Source organism: Vitis riparia, chromosome 2 (genome assembly GCF_004353265.1).
Source record: "Vitis riparia cultivar Riparia Gloire de Montpellier isolate 1030 chromosome 2, EGFV_Vit.rip_1.0, whole genome shotgun sequence".
NCBI lineage: Eukaryota > Viridiplantae > Streptophyta > Magnoliopsida > Vitales > Vitaceae > Vitis > Vitis riparia.
The window spans coordinates 4,846,599-4,873,117 of NC_048432.1; the positions used below are offsets into that span (position 1 = coordinate 4,846,599).

Below are 26,519 nucleotides of genomic sequence, written 5' to 3' on the forward strand. Positions count from 1 at the left end.
GTTTCTTGATGGTTATCAGGACTGATCGATTTAATCTGGTTTTTAAAACCATGCAAATGCCACACGGTTATTTAGCATATACGAGGGAATTTTGAGAACCTATTAACAATTCATCTCAAAGTGTATGTCATACTAAATATTTGTTAACAAAAAATGTTATTATATGCTTTTAAAAAGTGGAGGTTACTTTTACATGTGAAAATAAATTTCTCCATTTCAATGGAATGTGACCTTTCTTGAGATCCAAACCCGTTGTATGAGTGGGGGTCCGAGTCATATTCATTGTAGATTTGGATGTGGGTTTGGGGGAAAAAAAAAGGTAGAATAATAATAATTATAAAAAGGCTCCGAGAGGTGAGAAACCCTTTTGCTAGGGTTTAAGGTCTAAGGTTTAAGGTTCGTTGCTACTTGAAAATGGCCACCAGGTTGTTATCAAGAACAACAACCAAAAGCCTGTGCAAAACTCTCCACCATCACTTCCAGCACTCTTCTTCATCTCTCGTTCAGCTCCTCAGAAACGCTCATGTCCTTGGTTCTAGCCCATTTGATTCTACTAAGTTTCTTTATAGAAACTCCAGGGGTATGGTTTGTGCCCCAAATTACGATATCAGCTCTCTCAATCTCGACAATAGAGTTCCTGCCACTGTAATCACTGGTTTTCTCGGCTCTGGAAAGGTGGGCTTTGTTTGTATCTTTGGTACCAAGTGGGTCTGTTTGTTTCTTTCGAAAATGTTTCCAGATATACCTTTCCTCAATTTATTTTTGGCAAGGAATGCTTCTGAAAATTCTCAATGTCGTGCCTTTTTTTTTTGTTGTTGTTGTTTTGTTTTGGTGCTAATCAATGGGTTCTTTTTGTTCCTGTGGAAGTATTTCTGGGCATTTTCAACAATTTATTTCAACTAGAGACTTCTTCTGGAAATTTTCTTTGTCTTGGGTTTTGTTTTGTTTTGTTTTTAGTACTCATTGGCCCTCGTTTTTTCTAAGGAAAATGTTTCAAGACAAAATTTTTCCAATCTGATTCCGTAGAAGATTTTTCTAGAATTTCTTTTCGTTTGAATTTTGAGGAGTCATCTTAATTGATGAAATTTCTATTACGAAACCTAAAAGATTCTCTTGAGGAAAACGAATAGTAAGAAAGAAATTACGTTCTTGTACAAACAGATACGTTTTCCAAAATTTCGTTCTCAGTATCGATTAAGGAAACATTATTGTTTAGAGTATTTCTGGGATCTCTTTCCCTAAGAAGTAATGAAAAACTTTGGATGAGTTCATTCTCAAGTTTTATTATTGTTATTTTTATCATCTCAGGTGGTTTTTCTTTTTGGTACTATTGGCTCTGTTTGTTTCCATGGACAATGTCTCCAAACAAAGTTATCCCCAATTTGTTCCCATGAGAGAGTTGTCTGAAAGTTTCCTCTTTTATTTGAGATTTTCACTTTATTGATGGATTTTGTATTTTGAAACCTAAAATTTTTTCTCTCAGAGAAACAAGCAATAAGAAACATTTCTACTGCATGGAAATAATTTTCCCCCAAACTATAAGTTTCCCTGAAGTTTCACCTTAAGAATCTATTGAGAGATATTTTTTTTCTGGAAAATTTTCTTAGTAATCTAATTATAAAAAGTAAAAAAACCGGATATATAAGTTTGATTGTTAAACTTTATTGCTGTTGTCGTGTTATCTCAGATTGTACTTATTCATTTCTTTGGTAATATTTAATAATGACAGACCACTCTCTTGAATCATATTTTAACTTCACAACATGGAAAGCGGATTGCTGTCATAGAGAACGAGGTACTGAATTTTATTTCTTAAGACAAAGAATTACTTTCTGTTTTTATACTTGTTTTTTGCATGACATCTTTTCCTTTGATAAGGCAATTTCAGCTGCTTTTGTTTCTCTTTCAGTTAAAAGTATATAAACATGGTGGTTTAGGACATTTTAGTTTGTGGGCATTTTTGACCATTAGTTGAAATTTACTTCACATTCTCTCCCAGTACTTCTAATAGACAATAATTCAACATTTTTTAGATCTTTGTCTTATTGGTTCATACTTGTGCCATGTGTTTGCCATTATTTATTATGATAACCTTGAAAGAATGAGTTCTTGGTGTTTGCAAGTGTATACACAAGGTTATTTGTAGAGGTTGATCACATGGATGTGAGGTAGATACTAGCTAGTTTCAATGGAAGAGTGGAGCAAACTGAAAGGTGAAGAGGGGTTGACAAAATGATGATGGACTGGTAGGCCTTGAAGGTTCTCATATGGAGATCAAGAATTTTTGAACTAGAGGATTTGCCCATTCAACATAAGTCAATCCTAAAATATCCAATTATGGTAATCTTTTCAATCTATGAGATGATGTCATGTAAGCAGCTAGCCCACCTTTTGGTGTGAAATGTGATGATAATGATATGTGAGGTTTGTGTGGTTGTGGGTGTTGACTACATAGTCCAAGCAAGTTAATCAAAATTTTAATTTTTACTTGGATTTTAATTTCAATCAATCTCAATAGATTCAATAAGGAATAAAAATTTATTAATCCCACACAAGAACACCGAATACAACGTGAAAATACCTATGATATAATTTTGGAGAGATATTCTAAACTTAGATTTACCAAAAGGCCTTTATAAACAGGGAAGGAAGTACCAAAAAAGCCAAAATGGAGGTTCTGGAGGGGGGTGTTTGGCTCTTGGGAGGGGCGTTTGAATGCCCTCTATGGGACATTTTGAAAATCCTGGAGGATGTTTGAATGCCCTTTAGGATGTGTGAACACTGCTTAATTTCTGCTTAATAAACTTTGTTTATCATGATTTTGTCTTAAACTTTCACCTAGCTAACATACCATAGTTATTCTTTAAGCTCTAACTATTTCAAATGCATATGTACCTTTGAAGATTAACCAACTTTTAATCAATCAGAAGTCGACTATTACCGGTCCTTGGTGTGACAGTGCAGTAAAAACTCATGCATCTTACTGACTCTGTTGTTATTGCAGTTTGGCGAGGTGGATATTGATGGTTCATTGGTTGCTAGTCATTCCTCAGTGGCTGAAGACATTGTCATGGTTAATAATGGGTGTCTATGCTGTACCGTACGAGGAGATCTAGTGAAAATGCTCTTGGAATTGGTTAAGAAAAAGCGAGACAAATTTGATCATATTGTTATAGAAACCACGGGTATGGTATTTTAATATCTGATCCATAAAAGTTGTCAACTCTTGACCTAAGATGGGTTTTGTTTGTTTGGTGTCTATATTATTTATCTATTTAACAGAGCTATCAATTCAGTCCATAGGTTTAATCCCACTCACTCCTAATTACAGTAACTTCCAACTTAATCATATGGTTTAGAAATCTCAATTCATGCAATTCAATTGAGATATGATGAAAACAGTGTTGAAGGAATATTCTGTATTGTTATTTTTATTAATGTTATTATTTTTTCTATCTTTTGCATTTGCTTCTAAACATTAGCAAATATTTATTAATACTTATTTTTAGTCTCACATACTTTAATAATGTCAGGATTTTTCTTTCATGGTTAATAAATTTCTAGTGCAAAAGTTGTTCAAAACTTATACTCCGAGCATAGAATAGAAGTTCATTTCATCTAAATATGTACTTTTCTAAATGATAAAACATTTAATTGAAGAACATGATATTAGTGGTGAAGGTTGATAATAGTTTAAACCCTTTGCTGTTTTAGCTAAGATGAACCTAAGTTTCATACTTCCTTTTTTCCAATTGATGATCTTTTGTATTTTAAACAAGATATTGATGATATTTCAACTTTTATCCTTTGTGCTTTGAGAGTTGATCTACTCTGTCACATCATTACTTTTTACTGAACTTTAAGAAGCTCACCTCTCTTCCTCTCCTTTCAAAGTAGTGACAAGATTCATGGAGTGATGGTTTAGGAATGGGCTCTTGGCGCAGTCTTAGATTGATTGCCTAGTTATTTGACATAGTTTATGAAGAAAATATTTGGATTTATTTTAGTTCCTTTTTTTATTTTTATTTTTATAAATAAAAAGCAAAGTATATTAAAATTGGGTAAAGCATGTGCATGAGAAGGTTGAGTGATCCTCCTTGGATTTACAAAAAATTGATAAAAAAATGGAAGAAAGACCTATACATCCATATAGAACAATATGTGAATATGCAACATAAGATCTCTCATGCCTCTTGAGTATTAAAAATAGCTCCTTTGAATAGAAATCGAAATAAATCTTCTCTCCTTGCTAAACTAATCCTTATGGCTTACGCACTAAATGCTAGTCAAGCTTAACATCATTGGGAGGAATGCCCTTAAATGCCATGGAACAAGAGGCCCAAAAGGATGAATACAAATGAATTTAGATTCCATAGTCTCTGAAGTCCTCCACTTGTCCTCGTAAATCCTAGCATTTCTTTCCCTCTACACAATCTATATCAGTGTGATACCAGTGATCTACTACATGATTTTGCCTTTGATGGAGCTCCTCAAACCTCTATATGAGATGGACATCATATCAAAATGCTCCTAGGAGGAACCCAATCCAAGTTAGCTAATTTGGATGGCTTATGCCAAAGGCCCAAAGTCTGCATGCAATGTAAAAAAAGATGGTCAACTATTTCTCCACTCCTCATGCATAAAATATACAAATGGGGTTAAGGGTTTTGTAAGTTCTGCTCAATTGTAGCATGTCATTGGTGTTGACCCTCTTGTGAGCCACTAACCAAGTAGAGATTTTGGCCTTAGATGAGACTTTAGATTTTTATAGAAATTTAGCTGCAGTGATAGGATTCATGCCCATAGGATCTAACAAGGCTAAGAAAAATAGGCTCTATTGAGAATAAGCCTGAGTAAGATAATGACCGAGCTCTTGCATCTGTAGTATGTCACTAGTTGTTCTTAGGTGGTTGAGTTGTGGATTAAGTGTTTATCTGGCTCGGTATATGGTATTTAGAGACTTATCATATGTTGGATGCTATTCTAGAATTGCTTTATTTGCTCTAGTGTATGCTTTATGTGGATAGTCTTATAGGTAACTGCATCATTTTGGGTCATTTCATGTTCAGTTTTTGGCTCAAATTTTGAAATGACAGTCACACCTTTGAGCTCTTAGATTCTAGGTGTGAAACTAAAGATTACCCTCTTTAGAGGTGTTTTCTAGGATTCATTATTGGGCATTCTTTGCATTTCTGGGTTTTATTTGTAGGGGGTTCTTACTTTTCTTTTTGGACATTTTGAAGAATATGCATGTATAGCATACATATTCGTATATCTACTAAGAATAAGCATAGTTTAGTATGTTTGGAACTATAAATAGTTCACCATGTCTAGGGTTTGGAAATTGTTATTAATCATCAAGAAAATTATTCTTTTTTTTTCTTTCTATATTTTCTATTGTGGATTCTGTTCAAAGGAGACCATGTTTTTTCATTACTCAATGTCATTATTTCCTAGAATCAATAAAACCTTTAATGCTGTAGTCTTGATGTTTGCACCACTGGATTGTGGTTTTTTACTGATTAGTTTTATCTTCCAAAAGTCAGTTTGGTTCTTCAAATTTAACCAGAGTGTCCTCGATGCTAAAAACTCCAAAACCAAAACAATCTCTCTTTAGGAAATTAAAAAGGATTTTTTAGCTAGCTTTAGTGGTTAGGTCATTTCCACAAGGATTTACTATAAGGAAACAATTTTTTGATAACCATCAATCATATTTCAAATACGATCATTTTGTGAAAAGATAATCAATGCAAAATTTGATAGTATAAAAACAAGATTTTTTCAGTTCTTCAATTGAGCAGTGAACCAAATAGATGTTTACAGGAATCTAAGTAATTGATATCTGGAAAGATCAATTCACAAACAGATCTTATCCACCTAGGATTGGATTTTCTGTTTATCAATTGAAATTAGTTTTGATTTCCTGTTTATCAATTGAAATTAGTTTCGATTTCCTATTTATCAATTGAAATCACCTTTTAGAAACTGAGATTTTGAATCCTTTATACTCAGATTCATTTCTATTCCATTCCTAAAATTGGACATGTTAGATCTAGTGAAAGACAATAGATCAATGCATTGCAGAGCATCTATTGTATTCTCAAGCATCAAATATGTGAGTTTTACAATGTTAAATCAGAAGAATTCAAACATAAGATGATGAAAATAGAGATCTAAAAGAGTGCAGTGAAGAACTCACAGAGAAATGCTAATGCTGTCCATTACTGCATGCTAATGCTCCGCCAAATATCAACAGGTAATTAGCTGTCCATGACAAGATCTTTGACATTGCAGATCATGTTTGGCAGCTAAGAAAATGAAAGAAAATTTATCAGCAGAGAAGACTACAGATGAAACTATCTCTAATTCCTAACTTTGTCTAAAATGTAGAATATAATCTCTAATACCTGCTCTCTAATCCCTAAAATCTACATATGGTAAGCTATTTGTAGGCAAAGACGCATGCTTCCAGTAGGTTTGCTCTTTTATCGAATTATCTTTTGGCAGACCTCAATGCCAAATGATACCAATATCCTTTTGTCGCATAGTATCAAAATGTGAATTTGATACATAGATACCATAGTTTCCCAGAAACTCAACAGTGTCATCCTAGTGTCAAATGTCCAAATCAATACCACTAAGGTATCGAAATCTTGTCAGTCCCAACCATTGTTATTAGTACTGTACGATACATGATACTTATCATGTGATACATACTGTCTCGAAGTGGAATTGATACGTACCATATAGTGTATTGGAAAATACACCATATTGTTCGAGACATGAGTTGTGGTGTTCCGATACATTCGATATTACGTTACAACGATACTAAGACAAGCCAAAAAACAACGCCGTTTAATCTAAAAAATGACACCGTTTCAAAACAAAATCATTGTAAGTTTCAAGAGAAGAATATTTTAGGTTTTTTTCTAGTTTCTACTTTTGACACATGCATCACGACTCTTGGACTCTTGACGTAAGGAGAAGGCTAGGGAAGAATAGAATGGAAAGAGAAAAGCATCAATGACATTACCGTGAGGTGAGTTCTCTGAGTGCTCTATCATTTGGTTTTTTTTTTTTTTTTCTCTTTCTGTTTTTCCTTTCACTTTCTTTGTCATCATCTAGTTCTCTTTCCGTTCTTATCTTTGGTTCTTTTTTTTTTTTTCCCTTTGATTTTCTCTCATTTTTGCTATGAGAGAGACCTTGATTTACATAAAAAAGGAGGGCTTCTGGTTCTTTCACGGAAATATCAATTGCTTTAGAGAGAATGGTGTTTTGGGTAGCTGTGTTAGTCTTTGTTAGGTCAAACTATAGCCTATAGGAGTATGAACCTCACAACTGAAAGCATAGACCTCATAGTTGTAGCTGTCAGCCTTAGTATTGCAGTTGCTACTGTCTTTCTTTAAAAAAAGTATTTTCTTTTTTTTTTTTTGCTTTCAAAGTTTAAAAAAATTATTTTTAATTTGGGAGACTCTTATATTGAAGATGATGGGTCATGGGAAATGTGTAAGTGCAGCCTTAGTGTTGCAGTAGCTTCATTCAACTTTTTGAAAAATTATTTTTAATCTGGAAGACCCATGTATTGAAGATAATAGCTTGAAGGAGGGGGACGATAACACCAGATTCTTCCACAGGATGGCGAATGCTCACAGTAGAAGAAACTGGTTGTCCACGTTGAAAGTGAATGGCTGTTGGCATATCAAGGAGATTGATTTAAAGGATAGTGTGGTTGGGGCGTTTCATAACCTCTATTCAAAGAAGGGGGGTGACGTCCTTGTATTGATGGGTTTACTTTTATGGGGCTAGATAGTAGTGAGGTTGAGAGGTTGGAGATTCCTTTTTTGGAAGAAGAGGTGTTTGCAACTCTCTCAAATCTAGGCAAGGACAAAGTCCTAGGTCCAGACGGCTTCACCATGACATTTTGGCTTTTTTGTTGGGATGTTGGGAAGGTAGAGGTTATGGGTTTTTTTAGAGACTTTCATGAGGGGGCAGATTTATAAAGTTTTTGAATGCTACTTTTCTGGTTTTAGTCCCTAAGAAGGGAGTTGTAGAAGACCTGAAAGATTTTAGGTCGATTAGCCTTATGGGCAGCCTTTATAAGTTGTTGGCCAAGGTGTTGGCTAATAGACTTAAAAATGTTATGGGCAAAGTGATTTTAGAGTCCTAAAATGCCTTTGTGGAGGGTAAACAGATTTTAAACACAGTATTGATTGCAAATGAGGCCGTGGACTCAAGGTTGAAAAGCAATGAAGGTGATGTGTTGTGCAAGTTGGATATAGAGAAGGCGTATGATGATGTCAATTGGAAGTTTTTGTTTACAATGCTTAGAAAGATGGGCTTTGGGGAGAAATGGATAAATTGGACAAAATGGTGCATCTCTATTGTGAATTTTTTTGTTCTAATAAATGGATCTTTTTCCGGTTTTTTCCAAAGTTTGAGGGGATTGAGACAAGGAGATCCCCTCTCCCCTTATTTGTTCGTGATAGCCATGGAGGTGTTTAGTTGTCTATTGAGGAGGGCTATTAGTGGGAGCTACTTATTTGGTTGGAGGGTGAGAGGTAAGAGTGGTGAGGGGATTCTAATCTCGCACTTGTTATGTGTTGATGATACATTGGTGTTTTGTGAGCCGTCTCAAGACCAAATGACTTATCTAAGTTGGCTTCTCATGTGGTTTGAGGCTTGCTTAGGTTTGAGAATCAATCTAAAGAAAAGCAAGTTAATACCGGTGAGCAGGATGCATAATATAAAGGACTTGGCCTTGGGGTCAGGATGTAAAGTGGGTGGTCTCCCTTCCTGCTATTTGGGTATGCCTTTGGGGGGCCCCTTCAAATCAGTGGCGGTGTGGGATGACATTGCGGAGAGATTTCGAAAAAGGCTAGCAATGTGGAAGAGACAGTATATCTCAAAAGGAGGGAGACTCACTCTAATCCGAAGCATTTTATTTAGCATGCCTATCTATTTCATGTCCCTTTTTTGCATGCCAAGAAAAGTGAGGTTGAGATTGGAGAAGATTTAGAGGGATTTTCTTTGGGGTGGTGGAGCTCTTGTGCAAAAATCGCATCTTGTTAGGTGGAACATGGTTTGCTTGGTAAAAAAGAAAGGTGGTTTGGGTGTGAGAAATCTAGCTTTGATGAATATAGCTCTCTTAAGCAAGTGGAATTGGCGGTTTTGCTAATGAAATAGAGGCCATTTGGAGGCAAGTCATCAGTCATAAGTATGGTGAAGAGGATGGGGGGTGGCGCTCTTGTGCAGTGAGAGAGAGGTATGGTGTGGGATTGTGGAAAGCAATTAGGAAGAAGTGGATTTATTTGAGTGGTAGGTTGGCCTACCAAGTGGGTAATGGGCAGAGAGTGAGATCCTGGATGGACAAGTGGTGTGGAGATGAACCACTTTGTGAGTCATTCCCTTCCTTATTTTCCATTTCTTTGTCTAAGGAAGTTTGGGTGTTGGATGTTTGGAACCTTGATAGTGATGGGGGTGGTTGGACCCCTCTTTTCTCAAGGGCATTTAATGATTGGGAGCTAGAGTTGGTGGATATTTTGCAAAAGATCCAAGCTTTTAGGGTGCAAAGGGAGGTGGAAGATAGAGCAATTTGGATAGCTTCAAGGTGTGACACCTATACGGTCAAGTCTCTTTATTCTATCTTGGAGCCCAGTGATTCTCTTTTGTTCCCTAGTGGTAGTGTTTGGAGGGCAAGTGTGCCTCCTAAGGTAGCTTTCTTTGCTTGGGAGGCTTCTGGGGGGAAAGCCTTAACTTTGGACCAACTTTAAAGGAGGGGACACTCGTTGGCAAATAGGTGTTTTCTATACCTCTCTGAAGTAGAGGCGGTCAATCACCTTCTTCATTGTGCAAAGATTCAGGTTCTATGGAATCTTTTCTTCTCCCTCTTTGGTGTGGCTTGGATTCTTTCTTGTTCAGTGAAGGAAACTCTTCTTGGGTGGATGGGGCTTTTGTGGGGAAAGCTCGTAAAAAGGCTTGGCAAATGACCCTCTTATGTATATTTTGGACAGTCTGGAAGGAAAGGAATATGACAGTGTTTGGTAATGAGGAGCTTTCGCTCCAAAGATTGAAAAATTCTTTTGTATGTAATCTTTGGTCTTGGGATAGGGTGTCTATAGTTTTGAGCCCTTCTTCTCTTGTAAGCTTCATTGATTGGTTAGGCTTTGAGTAAAGGCAGGTGATGTTTTTTGTTTCTATCCCTTCCCCTTCAGTTTGAGCCTTTTGACTTCTTTTGTATACTCCTTGTATACCCTGAGGGCACTGCTTTTGGTGCTTCCTCTTTTCTATATATACATCTTTTTTATCTATATATATAAAAATATAATAGGTCATGGGAAGCGTGTCAGTGTGGCCTTAGCCTTAGTGTTGTAGCAACTTCTTTCAATTTTAAAAAAATCTATTTTTATTAGACTCATAGCAATATGGGTTTTTGAAGAGGTTGAGCTATGGGAAACCGTGTTAGTGCTACTATTCTGTATACTTATATTAAGAGAAGACTACAATATAGTGCTATGACTGCTATCGACCTTAAAAATAGTTATTTTATTATGTAATCTCATGATTTGATAGCAAAAGTTGACAACAAAAGAATTTTTTTAACCTCTTAAAAAATTATTTAAGAGGTTTACAACATTATTATTGTCAACTTATGCTACTAGACCCACTGCTTCCAAATCACGAGATTACATAATAAAACAACTATTTTTAAGGCTGATAGCAGTCATAGCACTATAATGTAACCATCTCTTAATATAAGTATACAAAATAGCAGTACTAACACAGTTTCTCATGGCTCAACCTCTTCAAAACTCATATTGCTACGAGTCTAATAAAAATAGATTTTTTTAAAACTTGAAAGAAGCTGTTGTAGCATTAAGGCTTAGGCTGCACTTTCCCATGACCTATCATTTTCAATATATGAGTCTTCCAAATTAAAAATAATTTTTTTAAAAGTTGAATGAAGTTGTTGCAGTACTAAGGCTGCACTTACACACTTCCCATGACCCATCATCTTTAATATATGAGTTTCCCAAATTAAAAATAATTTTTTTAAAGCCTAAAAGCAGATAAAAATATTTTTTTATAGAAAGATAGAAGCAACTATAGTACTAAGGTTGATAGCTACAATTGTGAGGTCTATGCTTTCAGTTATGAGGTCCGTACTCCTATAGGCTATAGTTTGGCCTAACATGGCTATAAGCCTTTTTTTATTTTTAATTAATTTAAAAATTTTTTTTTTATTGATTTATTTTTTTTATATGTAAAACAAAGTCTCTCTCATAGCAAAATGAGAGAAAATCAGAGAGAAAAAAATGAACCAAAGATGAGGACGAAAAGAGAACTTTATGATGACAAAGAAAGGGAAAGGAAAAAGAGGAAAAAAAAAAAGGAAGAAAAAGAACCAAATGATGGAACACTCGGAGAACTCACCTCACGGTAATGTCACCAACACTTTTCTCTTTCCATTCTATTCTTCCTTGTCTTCACCTTATGTTGAGAGTCCAAGAGTTGTGATGCGTGTGCCAAAGGTAGAAACCAGAAAAAAACCTAAAATATTCTTCTCTTGAAAGCTGAAACGATCTTTTTTTGAAACAGTGTTGTTTTTTTAGCTTAAATGTCATTGTTTTTTGGCTTATCTTAGTATTGTTGTAACGTAGTATCAAATGTATCAAAACACCACAGTTGGTGTCTTGAACGATACGGTGTATTTTCCAATACATTATACGATACATATTGATTCCACTTTGAGATGATATGTATTGCATAATAAGTATTGTGTAATGCACGGTACTAATAACAATGACCAGAACAATAGGGTAATGAAAGAATGGTATTATACAAAAACCTCAAAAATAATTCTTTAAATAATCTTAATTTTGTTGATCAATAATAATATCTCCAAAGCCTTAGCTGTAAAATTATTTGTTGCTTTCAACCAGCCAAACTAGATTTTTTTTCCTGGTTTTATAAATAATGAGAAATAGTTTTTTCCCCCATAATTGACTTTATTGCCAAAGATAAACATGAAGAATATCTAAGGTATCTAAAAAATAGAAACATGAAAAACAATGAACAAAAAAGAGAAAGGAAACTGCTCAACAAGAAAATAGTCAGAATTGGATGTGGATTTCTGGTACTACAACAACAACACTTCTTCATGCAACCAGGATGCATTAATCCCCCAAAAATTTTGATGAATCATTTGGCAATCCCAAATGTGTCAATAGAAATATAAAAAAAGGGAGGATTGAAGAGAGGGATTCCCAAATAATTTGATAATCTCAGATGTGTCAATATTAATGGTGCCATTATTTCAATGAATCATTTCTTCATGCAATATTATGGCATGCATGGGAACATCACTACTGCTGAACCATGTCAATAGCATGGGTGCTGGTGATATTATTTTGATGAATCATTTTTTCAAACAGCAGATTATGGCACCCATAGAAGCATCTCTCTTGATGAACCATTTAAATAGCATGGATGCTGGGCATGGCCATGGAAGTAATGAAAATGAAAAATGTAGTTGGACCATGTTCCCTTTGCATTTGAGTTTCACTTCCTTGGAGAAGATGAGACACTCAAAATGAAAATGTTCTAGTGCACCAGGAGGTCAAAAAGCAATAAATGGGAAAGCAGAGTATTTGGCTTTGGAATGATACCGAATCAACAAGTATGTGTTATCTTCCAACTGCTGAGCAGTTATCCTTAGGGCATCCATTAAATTCTTGATAAGTGTTTGATTCTTGGTAACTTCATTGCTAAATTTGTGGAAAATTCCAAACTATGAAACTCTCTCTTTCATCATAAAGGCAGCTTAACCACGCTTTAACCTCCTGTCAAGGTGTTCATCAAACATTTGCAAGGATTCCAAAGCAAAAGGTATTTGTGGTCTACCAACTATTAAAACAATCATTCTTACAACATTCAACAAATGCTTGGTTAGTGTTATTCTTTGACAACTTCATTGCTGAAATTAGTGAAAATTTTCAAATTATGGCACTATCTCTTTAATCCTTTCCTCCTCAAGACTATCTTTTGGTATGCCAAAGGTCTCACATTTGCCTTTAGGAATTTTCATTCAGCTATTTCTGTTTGCTATTCATGATGTCCTCTTTCACCACAAAGTATGTTATGTTCAACTCTTGCCTAAATCTAGGTTTTTGGCTTTGATGCGAACTAAAGTGGTATGAATATAGGAACTGGTTTGGAAAATAAGCAAAAGCACCACCTTCCATATTCAATGATATTTTCTTAGAAAATCAACAAGTTCTAAGGAAGGTGATGCCTTTTCCTATTGCTCAAAATAGTTCCTAACTGCATGTTGTTCACTAACACCCTCCCAAAACTGCCATTCCGCAATCCTTCTTGTATTTTCAAGGACTAGCCATTCACTTCCCAGTAACATTTTTTAGTACCCTGCAAATTTCTTATTCATTCTCAAATACTGTTGTATGTTTCTGTATTTTTAGTGATATTAGTTGTAGTTTTGATGGACAAATGAGGGTTCCTGCCATTCACTTAATAACAACCCAGAAAATTTGTTATTTTTCCTCAAATCTTAGTAACAATGGCCATGTTTTCACTTTTGTCTCATCATGTTTGGACCATGTCATATCTTGTATCTATGATGTGCTGCCTAGGGTGCAGGCATTGTTAGTTTCATTATTTAATTTATTGATGGATGTTGCTTTTTCAGGCCTTGCTAAACCGGCTCCTGTTATTGAAACATTTTGTACTGATGAGTTAGTTTCACATTATGTGAAACTTGATGGAGTTGTTACTTTGGTTGATGCTAAGCATGCCATGCAACATTTAGATGAAGTAAAACCCAGATTTGTGGTGAATGAAGCAGTGGAACAAGTTGCTTATGCGGACCGTATCATTTTAAATAAGGTATGATTTATTTATTTCCTTTAAAATGTGATGCAGGATGACACTTAATCATTTAATAACACGATAAAAAATTTCTGTTAGTAGGCCAAATAATGCTTCACCAAAGTCTAAGAAAAGTTGTATCTTGAGGATTTTGGTAGGTGGAAGTCAATTTTTAGGTTTTAACGCAAGCTTCAAAGGTCAGTAATTGCAGGTAGTTCAAAAATTGGGGTTTTAGGGTTAGTAAGGATTGCTCTAAGGGATTGAGTGATGATGGATAAATGCATTGAACTAAGATCTAATTGATGCAATTGTGGAAGTGGAGAAATACAGCTGATCCTATGCAAACTTGAGGGAAGAATGTTATGGGTGGAATGAAGCATTGGAACTGAAGTTTGGCCTAGCGGATTCCAAATCATGATTAGTTGCTATTCCAATGGGTTTTTCGCCCAGGACTTCTTCTTCTTCTTATTATTATTATTGTTATTATTATCATTATTAAATGATGTAGAACTGGTGAGAACCATAGATACATGATCCCTACCCCAGAACTGTGTATTGGATATGCCCGGAACTTGAAACTAAGACCGCATACAGGAGAGGGAGCACCTACCAGTTGAGCTGCCCTTAGGGGGTGTTTTTGCCTTTGTACAAAAGCCAATATTGTCTCCTTAATTACTCTTTATCTTTTTCAATGTAGTGCTAATGGTTCTTACTGATGCAGAACAGCAGAAGTAAAAGAAATATGATGGGACTCTAGGAAGCATTCCCAAAAATCCTAGGCTTCACAACTAGGTTTAGTTTGCATCACAGAAATAAGAAAACATTGAAGGCTAGAAGGTTTTGTGTTGTCATTCATTCATTTTTTTTTTTGATCAGTGTGTTGTCATTCATTCATCCTTTTAGAAGATAGACTGATCAGCTTTATACACTTCAATCCTAAGACCCCTAAGACTCTTTGGAGATAATCACAGGAATAATAAAACTATTTATAAAAAATAAAATAAAATAAAATAAAACTGGGAAATCAACAACTTGAACTAATAAACAAAAATTAAAAGACTCTTGTAAATTTAAAAAAATATTAATGATTTTGGAGATAAGAACACTTGTGGCCCTTTGACTGTACTCAAAAAAAAACTTGGGCTGAAATCCATGTTGAATTATATAAAATCCCAACTGAGGCTGTTATCATCCAATGTATGCCAGATTTATCAAAAAAAAAAAAAATCATCCAATGTATGCCAGATCATACTTTTGGCCTTAGAGTCCAATCCTTTATGCCTCCTGTAAACTTTTACAGGTGGTTGCCACTTGTGGCCATCACGGACTTCCTTACTTTTAAACCATCTAACATCTAATTCACTAGCTTCATAAACTTTAAGAAAGTGCATCAATGCTCTTTCTTTGTGACTGCATTGGTAGGATTCCTGAAAGAAAATAAAGAGGTTTATTGAAAGTCAGAGCCTTGCATTGATACCAAACTGATGCAAGATTGAGCTTAAACCTTAAATAGTGTTGTCTAGGGCCCTAAGGTCTAGGGAAGTTTCTAGTTTTATTTTCCAGTATCATGGAGGTGTTTCTGGCTGGAAGGATACATCATCCTTTTTTAACACAATTTCTCTATCTCCTTGTTTATTATAAGAAAAAGAGAAAAAAAGAAAATGGAACAAAAAGAATTGGAGAGAAGTAGGATGAGAAGAAGACAGAGAAGAAAGAACCTAGGACATCATGAGTTATCAACTTGAACCTTAAAACTTTGATTAATCAACTCTAATGTCTTTTTTGGTCTGAAGGGATGCATTTATGGACTCTTGATAACATTGAGGCAAGTGAAGACCTTCCAAGAACATGACCCCCTGCAATAGAAACTGAATAGGACTCAAATTCTCTAAAATAGAAAGTTTCTGAGCACATGATAGGCTAGCTTGCAACCTGATAAAAGATTTCTAATAGCTCAAAACTAGGAACTATTATAATATAGTTTGATGGGAATAAATATTTCTGAGTAATTAAAATCCCCAGCAAAGAAAACTTTCTAAATTGCAACTAGGACTCTACCAAACCCAGATACGAAACAAACCTAGAACCATATTACTACTAATTTGGATGCCAAACTATCCTAATCTTTAGAGTTGCTAAGCTACACATGGTAGACATAAATTCAATGAAGTTACAATAAACTTTTTTTGATAGGCAAACAGGGAAACATGTAGTAAAAGCTCCTAAAATGAGACATAGCACAATACATATGAAATATACAAAAAAGGCCCAACGGGACAAAGGAAAGAAACAAGAAGACCTCTCCTTACTTTAAACTCGACCAATCTACAAAATCTAACATAGACATTATGTGATCCTCTATATACACCTTAGCCTAATTCCCAAAAGTATATGAAAAGGCAAATTTAATTGCTTGGTTGGAGTGCTTAACATCATGAAAAGCCCTTTTGTTTCTCTTGTTCCAAAGAGTCCACGACAAACATAAAATTAGTGGCCCTCCATGCTTTTTTCCTTTTTTTCCCCACGAAAGAGCCATGCCAACCCAAAAAGAGAAAGTGTGACCCACTCCACTCCAAAGCCCTTTGGTTTTGACTGAAGAATGTGTAACCCACTCCACTCCAAAGAGAGAAAAAACCAAGCGTCAAACCATTCTTGTTTTGGAACAATATAGAAGCAAGCGGTCTGTTGTTTCCTCCGCACCTTTGCACAAGTAACATCTACTTGGGAGAGTCCAACCCCTCCTTTTGAGTTGGTCAAGAGTAAGGATTCTACTCCATGATCCTTCCTAAGCCAAAAAACCGGCCTTCATTGGTGCCTAAGAACTCCACACAATATTAGATGGATAATGCTCTCTATATCCCCTAGGTAAGGAAGAATAGAGAGATCTGTTTGAAAACTTGCTGCACTTGGATTCATTCCACCTTAGTTTTTCGTCCAGTTCTCCTTTAATTACCAATTATTGCAATTTCTGAAAGAAACTCTCCACTTCATCCAACTCCTAATCATTAAACTGCCTTGAAAAACGGGGGCTCCGACCACCCCCTTCCCCATTCACCTCCCATGCCTTTGCCATCCATCTCTCTTTGTTAGAAGCAAAGAAAAATAAATTTGGAAAGGCTTCTTCCAAAGTTTGATCCTCGCACCACTAGTCTTTTCAGAATTTAACCCTTCTCCCATTTCTGAGTGAAAAGTGAGACCATTATGATAAACTAACAAACCATTACTCAAGCATCTAGAATAGAGGCTTCCTTTGGGCCCAAACACATTCATTTTAGACCTTGACAGAGGACATGTCTTAGAACCAATCGCTGCTGCATTTATAGTGCCTTGGCATTATTTTCAGTTCATTTTCTATCATGTGAATTGTCGAACTTATGTATGCTCCAGTTGTTTGCTTTGGGATTTTAAGGAGATTCTATATTCCTATATTTAATATTTATCACTGTTTGATTCATCTTGACAGATTGATTTGGTGACTGAGGCTGACTTGGAGAGATTGACCCAGAGAATTAAGGTAAGAGTGTTGTACAAGAAGAGATTTTTCCCTTTTAAAGTGAAACTAAGTTGTCTAATGGGTATTATGATTTCTGTTTAATTTTTTTTTATTCATTATTTTTTGTTCTGTGCTATGAAAAGTTGAACTTGTAATCAGCGGTTTAAGGACCATTCATTAAACCACAAAAGGAAGCACTTTAGTTGTAATTGACAATAACTAAAAATGTGATGCTCAAATAATTTTACCAAAATTCACAATTACTTTTTAAAGTTGTTACTCTTTTCTAAAAACCATGAGCATTTTTAAAGGTGAAATGATATTTCATAATCAATTTACAATCTCAACAAGGCATAATTGTATATGAATTGATGAGAAGAAAATAAATTAGAGAACTAAATGCAATCCTGGATCTGTTGAGTTAAAGCTTTGCTTTGTTTACTGGAAAACCAGTGTTGAATTACAGGTTTGAAAACCTTAGTTTGTGAATATTCTAGGACACTGCAATGCTACCATACTTCATGAGCCATTGCAAAGAAATAACCCAAAATTCTCTGCACATGCTTTGTTTTTCTTTCCCTCCCTCCAGCATTTTTTTGGTGAAACATCTATTACTTTCTCCACTGTCGAGCAATACATCTTAACCAGGGACATCATGTTGGAAATCGTATGTTCAAAACCAAGACCATGTGGCTAAGTATTGGCATGCAATTATTGGACTTTAATCTATAACTTGATTAACAACATACCTGCAAACAAGAAATGGGTACCCTAAACGATTGGTGTGTGTATATTCATATACACACACGCACACATACATATACATGCATGTATATATCCTTTAGAAATAGCTTGGGTTTTTCTGTGTGGGAAGCCAGATCAATTGGCTTTCCAAGTGGTTGTGTGGCTCACCCCTATCAGGTTTTAAAATAATTGCATGTATTTATTTAAATAGCCATTCTAAAATTTAAGATTTGAACTAGGAAGAAGAATGCATCCAAAAATATCCTGGTTGTCTTAAAATATAACGCACATAATTAGTATTTGTTATTTCTTGAGAGAAGTCTTTTCCTTACTTATTAATGAGGGACATAATCATAATTAATATTATCATTATACTTGACCAACTTTCCTAAAAGCTTTAAGCTATTAGGATATGAGGCTCCAATGTATATTAGGCTAACACCTTCCTTAACATGTGGCTCCATACCTGCATGTGGAGAGACAAAACAAGGATCATGGATTACAGATAAATATATAGGGCAACAAACGGTAGGAGAGACTTGAACTCAAGACATTTAGTTAACTGTAGCTTTGATATCATGTTAAATTATTAATTTTTCTAAAAGCTTAAACTATTATGAATCCACAATATATATCTAACTTTCATACCAAATGAAAGGATTTAGTTTAGCATCGCAAATGGGGTAATAGTCCAAAAAAATCAATTTTGCAGTAAATCTATTATTGCAAGATCAGGTTAATGAGTTAGTGTTAGCATCTATGATTTAAACTTCTTGTGAAATTGGGTTGGGTTCTTTAGTTGGAAAATTGATAGGTGAAAGGGGTCTTTGGAATTTGTGGTTCTCTAGACACTTAAACAATTGGGAGCTATGTATTGTTGGTTCTTTTTTCCTCAAGATACAAATATAGTTGGTAAGGAGAGTAGAAGATGATAGGTGTTTGGAAGGATTCAAAGAATGGAGTTTTTTTTAAGTCAAATCCCTCTATTTTGTTTTGGAACTTGGCAGTGAATTTCTTTTCCAAAGGACATTATTTGGAATTCATGGGTGCCATCTAAATTGAGCTTTTTTTTCTTGGGAAGCTAGTTGGGTTAAAGTATTGACAATATACCAGCTTCAAAGAAGAGAATGGCCATTGGAGAATAGTGTTTTTTTTTTTTTTTTCTGTAAAATCAAAGGGGAATCTATTGATCATATTCTCTTCATTGTACCAAATCAAAGGTTCTATGGCAGTTGCTATTCTATTTCCTTGGCTTAGTTTGGGTGGTCCATTCCATGGTAAAAGCAACTCTTTTAAGCTAGCACGAGTTCTTTGTAGGAAGGAAAGAGAAAAAGGCATGGAGTGTCGATCCTCTTTGCATTTTTTAGACAATTTGGTAGGAACAAAATTGAAGAGTTTTTGAAAATGAGAAGCAGTCTGATCAACAGTTGAAATATTCGTTCATAAGTAACTTCTAGCTTGGGTTTGCATGTACATAAAAGAAGGATTGATGTCTTTAATTGATTTTATGAGGCTTAGCCATTTGGTGCCTGTTGTATATGTCTTGTTTACTTTGGTGTACTATTTTCTCATGCAATATATTTACATCTCTTATTATCTATCAAAATGTTGAGTTGATTCATTAATAACATATGTTACTTGCATGTGTTTTGGTTTTTAACATGTGATTTTTGCATTTTTTATATATTTTTTTATGAAATTTTTTGTTTTGAAATTTGGTTTTTATTTTTATGTTTATTTTTATTTATTTGTTTATTTTTACAGCATATCAATGGGATGGCTCAGATAAAGTTAGCTAAATTTGGATGTGTTGACATGGACTTTGTTTTGGGAGTGGGAGGATATGATCTTGAGAGGTCATTGTGCTATTTATTCAGCTGTGTATCTTCTGTAATGTATCAGTTTTTGTCCTTAAAAGACAAAGGAATTCTGTTAGAGCCAAAAAATCTTTTCCATGTCAAATTCTTTGTCATCTTTATTTTTAATTAATATTTTTTTTTCCTTCCAATCTTTACCTTTCCTATTTTTTCTGGATAGAAGAGACAAAATTGTGATGCATATCTATATTTCGGCATTGTAATGAAAGCTCATATTTGCATTGCATATGCATTGGTTTTGCAGAATTGATTCCGAGGTTCAGGTAGATAGCTCCCATTGTGCAACCCATCAACATGAAACCGGGAAAGGTAGTGTCTTTTCTTCTTTCTCTGATTCATGCCTTATCATGATCTGTTTGCCATCAACAATAGAAGTTTGTTGCCAGGAAAAAGATAGGGAAACAAAAGTATGACTCTGGGGAAATTATGTTTCAATTAGTTGCATTTGAGCATATGTTTGTATGACTGTCATCCCATGTTTCAGAGGATTCTTAATAGTTTAAACAAATTGGGAAGTACTTTTTCAAGTTTTGATTAGGAGACTTAAAAATTTAATTCAGGACACCTACATCGAAGTGTCTATCAGGAACACTAACCCTTCGAGGTAAAGTGACTCTAGGCTGTGCTGTCAGTTATTGTTCCTGAAGATACAAGCTGAAATGCAAAAAGATAGGAATGCCATTACCTTGAAGGTCAAAAGGCTTCCTTTTGAGCCGCCTTCTCCCTTAAACCCTAAATCACCAAGCTTCATATATAGATAGGCCCTTGTCTTCTTCCTCCATTCACTTTTTCCCTTTCCTTTCTGAAGAAAAAGAATAAAAAAGGCCCCTTACCAAGCTTTTTGAGAAAAAAAGAAGGCTACACTGCTGCTGCACATTGTTATGGTTTTCCAAAAATAATAATAATAATAATAATAAAAAACCCTAAATCACCAAGCACCATATATAGAAAGGCCCTTGTCTTCTTCCTCCATTCACTTTTTCCCTTTCCTTTCTGAAGAAAAAAAATAAAAAATCTTTGCAGTAATTGGCACTGCTAGCCCCCTACCAAGCTTTTTGAGAAAAACAAGAAGGCTGCACTGCTGCTGCACATTGTTATGGTCTCCCTAAAATAATAATAATAATAATATATAAATAAATAAAATAAATAAAAAATAAAGAGAGGGGGGAAAGAGACTCATGGCTGTGCATAGCAACCAAGAAATGACTGAAAAAAAGAAAATCATGAAGTAGAAGATTTGGAGGTGGAGAGGGTGGATTTTGGGGTTAGGAAAAAAGATGTTGGGGTTAGGGGAGACTGTGGGTTTAGGATTGGGGTTTATTTGGGAGCAAAGAAGAGAAGTGAATCGAGATTTTTTTGGAGAAGGGTAGTTTAGGTACCTTATAAACTTTTTACATGCTGATGTCATCAATTGTCATCCATAACTTTAATGACTATTCTATGGAGAGGAAGGTCATATGATCAACACCAAAACTTGGGAGAGGGGTACGTAATTTTTTAGACCACAGGAATGGTATTTGTAATTAAAGTTAACCTAATTTGCTTTCAATCTTCCTACTGAGTAGAGTTATCTAAACTAAAGTTGCATTTGGCAAATGTTGGGACTTTTAGCAATAGTGGGGAAAAGCCTTCCAGTAAAAGTAGATAATCTACTGCTAAAGAGTGATTAAGACCTTTACTAGTGTTTAGCCCTACTTTAGCAACAACTGCTTCTGATAATAAACCATTCCATTTTTGGTTTAGACTAAAACAGGATTCTTTGGACGCAGTTTTGTTGTTTGTTGAAAAACTAGTAGCAATGTTTTTTACCATTAGGTTCTTATTCCCTATAAAACACATTGTAAGATTCTGATTTTAGTTTAAGTGTCATCAGAATGTCATGCAGCTATGTATTATCTGAAGTGATAAAATTCATAGATGGGGAACCTTTTCCCTTTTTCATATCAATCTCTCTCTTCTCTATCCTCTCTCTCTCTCTCTCTCTCTTTCTCTCTCTCTCTCTCTCAAGCTCCACTACAATATCAGATTAGAAGACATTTCTATTTTAATATATGTCTTTATCAGATGTTTTGTTGTACACTTCTTATTTGCTCTATGCTTGGAATCCACCGTTAAGACCAATAAGTTCTTTTAGTTCGTATATGCTAAAAAGAGTTGAATGACACATGATTTGGATTATTTGAAGCAGCTCTATTTTAATGTATATTTGTTGTCAGATGTTTTTTTATTGTATATTTCCTACCTGCTTAATGCTTTGATTTTGAGTTGAATGATAATTGATTTGGACTAATTTAACCCTTATTTATGTATTTCAACATTCTTATTATTGGATCTCAATATCTACTTGTTTTATGATGGTGAACATAACTCAGTAGGAGGTTGTTTCCTGATGTTCTATCTGATGTGCCATTAGAATTTCACAATTAGCTCTCAATGGAACAGTATAAAGTTGTGCTAAGATAAGTCATCTGCAGGAAATGGTTTTGCTTTTGGTAGAAAGAGTGCTTTAGCATTCAAATGGCACATCTAAAAAGTTCTTTTTCCTTTGCTAGCGCCTGTTCTATTAAAATGTTATGTAATGGACTATCATTTTAGTTTATTTGGAAAATAGCTGATCATTTTGATGGGATTTCACCAGTATTTCTAACACAAAATTGATTCTAGAGTGATTTCAAACTCATTTTTTTGGTGTTTCATTTTGATTGTGACAGGACACCATAAAGGACATCATCACGATCATGTGCATGATTCTGCTGTCTCCAGTGTCAGTATAGTTTCTGAAGGAACCCTTGACCTTGATGAGGTAATAAATTTTTCCATGATGTTTTGTGGATGTCTTCTATTTGAAGGTCATTTGATGAATTAGGCAATTTCAACAAAAAGTTTTCTAAAATATCATCAAGGTGCTGAGAGAAGCATTTACCTCATTTCCCAATGACTTGGGATTGTGTGCGCTATATCCTGCTTCCCCATGCCTTCCTGGATGGACCATTGGAAAGGCACATGTTTATTAAAGAGGAAGTGTGCTGTAGGTGAAAGGCAAATGAGAGCATTGAAGTCTCCAGGTTTAGGAATATTGAGAATATAGGCCCTTGCAGGATTGGATCAAGTGATGTTGACTAAGCCCTTAAAGATTTGAAAAGGTGTAAATCAAAGGGAAAAAGGTAGGGTGAAGTGGGTGGAGGAAGGAGACTAATTCTAATTTCTATGCTTTTAGGATGGCAAATGGTAGGACATAGGTTCATCAGAAGAGGGCATAGTTTACTTTTGCATGGTTCGTCTTGACATATTCTTCTGCTTTTTGTGTCTGTTGGGATTGATTACATGAATAGAATCTTAAAGATAGGGAATTGATCTGGAAACATCATAGATAAAGTGGAGGTATTCAAGGATAAACCAGATAGCTGAGCTTGATATCAAAATCACATCCCATGGAGAGGGATAATTGTGATGTGAGGAAGAGACCAGGTGGCCTTCTTGTATGTGGCATGCAGGGGAGCTGTTTGGAGAATAGCTGTACGGAATTGGATTTAATTTTCGAATTAACTTTCCTAAGTTGAGTTGTATAAGCTCTAAGAGCCCTGATATCTGCAAGTTAACAAAGCATTTGGCCTCTATGTCAGCTCTAAGATTCCTAATTCCAGCCACTATCAGTATTTAAGGTTTATGTTGTAGGTATCAACTGGAAAATTGAGATTATAGATTTTTGTGATGAAGATTACTAGAGGGATTTACAGAAGAAAATTCAACAATTGCTGAAAATCTGATACTCTCGGAATTTAGTGGAGCTTTGAAGCTTTTAGACAAAATGGAGGCCTCTGGTTTTTGATGTTTAGGACTTAAATGTAGTGCCATAGCAGAGGAAGCCTGTAGGATGTTACATTGCTGATATGTTTTTGACAACCACACCTATCATCTATTGTTAGATTGTAGTTCACTTTATAAATTTCTATTAATATGCTTGCAATCATTATATTTAATCAATCAGTTTTGTATTATAGTGGAGGTTTTTTTTTTTCTCTCTTTTTCTTTTGGTAATAATCAGATCAAGTAGTTTGGATCCTTGTATATCCAGTCACTTGATTGAAGTTTGTTATTATAATTTATATCCATATGTTCACAACTGTCAAATCATCGTAAAATCATTGAATAGGCTAGTTTTGACCTGATTGGCACGCTTAGGTTGGGATCACATCTTGTAGTTTGGAGCTCTGGTTGGTTCCAACACTGATCAATGCTGTGCAAATTCCAAATAGACAATGTCTAATAGGTGAGTGGTGATTTGGTGGTGTTCTAAACTTTCAACCCCAAAGTCCCTTTAGGAAAGTTAGTTGAGTTTGTTTAAAGGCCTGGGGTTTTGCTTCTTTGAGCGCGTTGCTCAGTAGCTAAAAATGCACATATAGAGTAATCAAATAGCTAAGCAATAATGCCAATAATACAAACAGCACTTCTTTTCCTATGTCAGACTCAAAAAGATGCATACATGCACACTATGTTTCGTTCACAAATCAACCATAGGAGAATCCTAAGAAAAAGTATATATTTTCTCTTTGGTGGCATGTGAACCAGGTAGATGATTGGCTGGAAAGGCTTATTGAAGAAAAAGGGGAAGACTTGTACAGGATGAAGGGGGTCCTGTGTGTGAATGGTTCTGATGAACGTTATGTTTTTCAGGTTCTTATCATTTCTTAACCTGAATTTTCACGATCTGAGTCATTACTCACACTTAAAGATGAGATTTTAATCCCTTTTCTTGTGATTTTGCTTTTCCTTGTTTTCTTTTTCCCCGTGCCATATCTTTCAGGGGGTGCATTCTACATTAGATGGCTGCCCAGGCAAAACATGGGAACCTGATGAGAAAAGGGTGAGCAAACTTGTATTTATAGGAAGGAACTTGGATGAAACTGCTCTAAGAAAAGGTTTCAGAGGTTGTCTAGTGTGACTGAGAAGCCGGTCATGTCAGATTGTCCAAAAGCTTAAACAGCAGATGAATGGGGGATGACTGAAGGGAAACACAACAGCAACATAGGCCTCCAAGGATCACCAACCCCCCAAGATTTTTGTCAGAATGATGGGGTTTGCATCACCAAAGCATTAGGTAGAAATTTCCAGGGTTTTAGCTATTGGTAGTTGGTCTTTATCTCTCAACTTCCATAGTGGAATAAGAAATTTCTGAGATTAGGCAGAAAATTGCATATCTTTTGTAAACCTGATTATCATTGTTGTACTGTCTCATATATTTGTGACTTGAGGCTATTAATTTTGTTGGAGAAGAACTCAAGGAAAGGTCCATTTGTTGGTGATTTTTGTGAAGCGATTCTAGCCTGTATTGCTTTGGTTTGGAAGCAATTCTAATTAGTTAGGTTACATTTTGAACGATGGAATAGGATATAAAAAGATATGTATAACTTATGATATTATATTCCATTAAATAAGATATGTATATTTTAGGATTTTAGGATATCATTTTTAACGGGATATGATATCATTAGATATTATATTTAATGTATATGACCCAGGTATCATATGTATTAAGATATATTATGTCATGCTTATATTTAATTTATAAAATAAGTGAAAAATACATTATTGTCAATGTTTGATGTTATTTTGCATTTCAATATTTATTAAAAAATATGAAACTTGTCATGCCTTTATTAATATTTAGAAATTGCTTAATAATTTAAAATTTGGTAAATATTTATTTATTAATAATAGTCATGTTTGATTAAAATACTTAAAATTTATATAATTTTATAATATATTTTATAATTTTGTTAACTACAAGCTTAATATTTTAATTAAAATTTTTTATTTTACAAAATAAGTAATATAAAAAATTTTAAAATTAATGAAAAAAATAACCATTAAAATATATCTTATATAAAAGAAATATAAAAGAGAGAGTGAATAATATATCTCATCATTTATTATATATTATATGTACTAAAAAAATAATCCAATTTTTTTTTTCCATCAATCAAAATATATTGTTTTTTGTATTGCTCCTTGGCCTAAGGGAAGGTTTCTAGGTTGTTGAATCCTGAAGGTAGAATGTTGATTCCTATTACACCGAGATTAACACGTGACGAGGGCAAGTCTACTTTAAGAGTAGTGCTTTGTGATGCCTTAGTCAAGCATTCCATAAGTAGTTCTTGCTTTTTGTTTGTTCGGTTTTGGGCTAGGTGAATTTGCTTAATTGTTTTAGACCCTTGAACTAACACATGGAAGTTGTCAATTATCCTTGACTATGAAATCACCTTTATTCTCGTACCCACATTCTGGGGTACTACATCGAAGGTTCCTAGGTTTGGGAACAACAAGAGATGCACATAGCCCACTCCCAACAACAGATGCCCATGCCCATGTCTATACACAGATATATTATTTCAAGCATAACCACAAGACCAAATAATTAGGCACCCTCAACTTGGTTCTTTTCATAGTTGGAACAAGATCTAACAATCAAGTTTGACAAAATGTTGCAAAACTAGATTTTGGTTAGATCATTCAATTATTTAATA

At 34.8% G+C, this 26,519-nt stretch overlaps 1 protein-coding gene across 1 annotated transcript; it reads left to right on the plus strand.

Annotated features, from left to right (window-relative positions):
* Window positions 1–361: 361 nt before the first annotated feature.
* LOC117906996 (P-loop guanosine triphosphatase YjiA-like) lies at window positions 362–25,448 on the plus strand. Its single transcript, XM_034820302.1, has 10 exons — window positions 362–675; window positions 1,730–1,795; window positions 3,005–3,185; window positions 13,703–13,899; window positions 17,345–17,395; window positions 19,883–19,974; window positions 20,240–20,304; window positions 22,707–22,798; window positions 24,565–24,669; window positions 24,800–25,448. The coding sequence occupies exons 1-10, from the start codon at window positions 415–417 to the stop codon at window positions 24,935–24,937; spliced, it is 1,248 nt and encodes a 415-aa protein (XP_034676193.1). The 5' UTR covers window positions 362–414; the 3' UTR covers window positions 24,938–25,448.
* The last annotated feature ends 1,071 nt before the right edge of the window (window positions 25,449–26,519 follow it).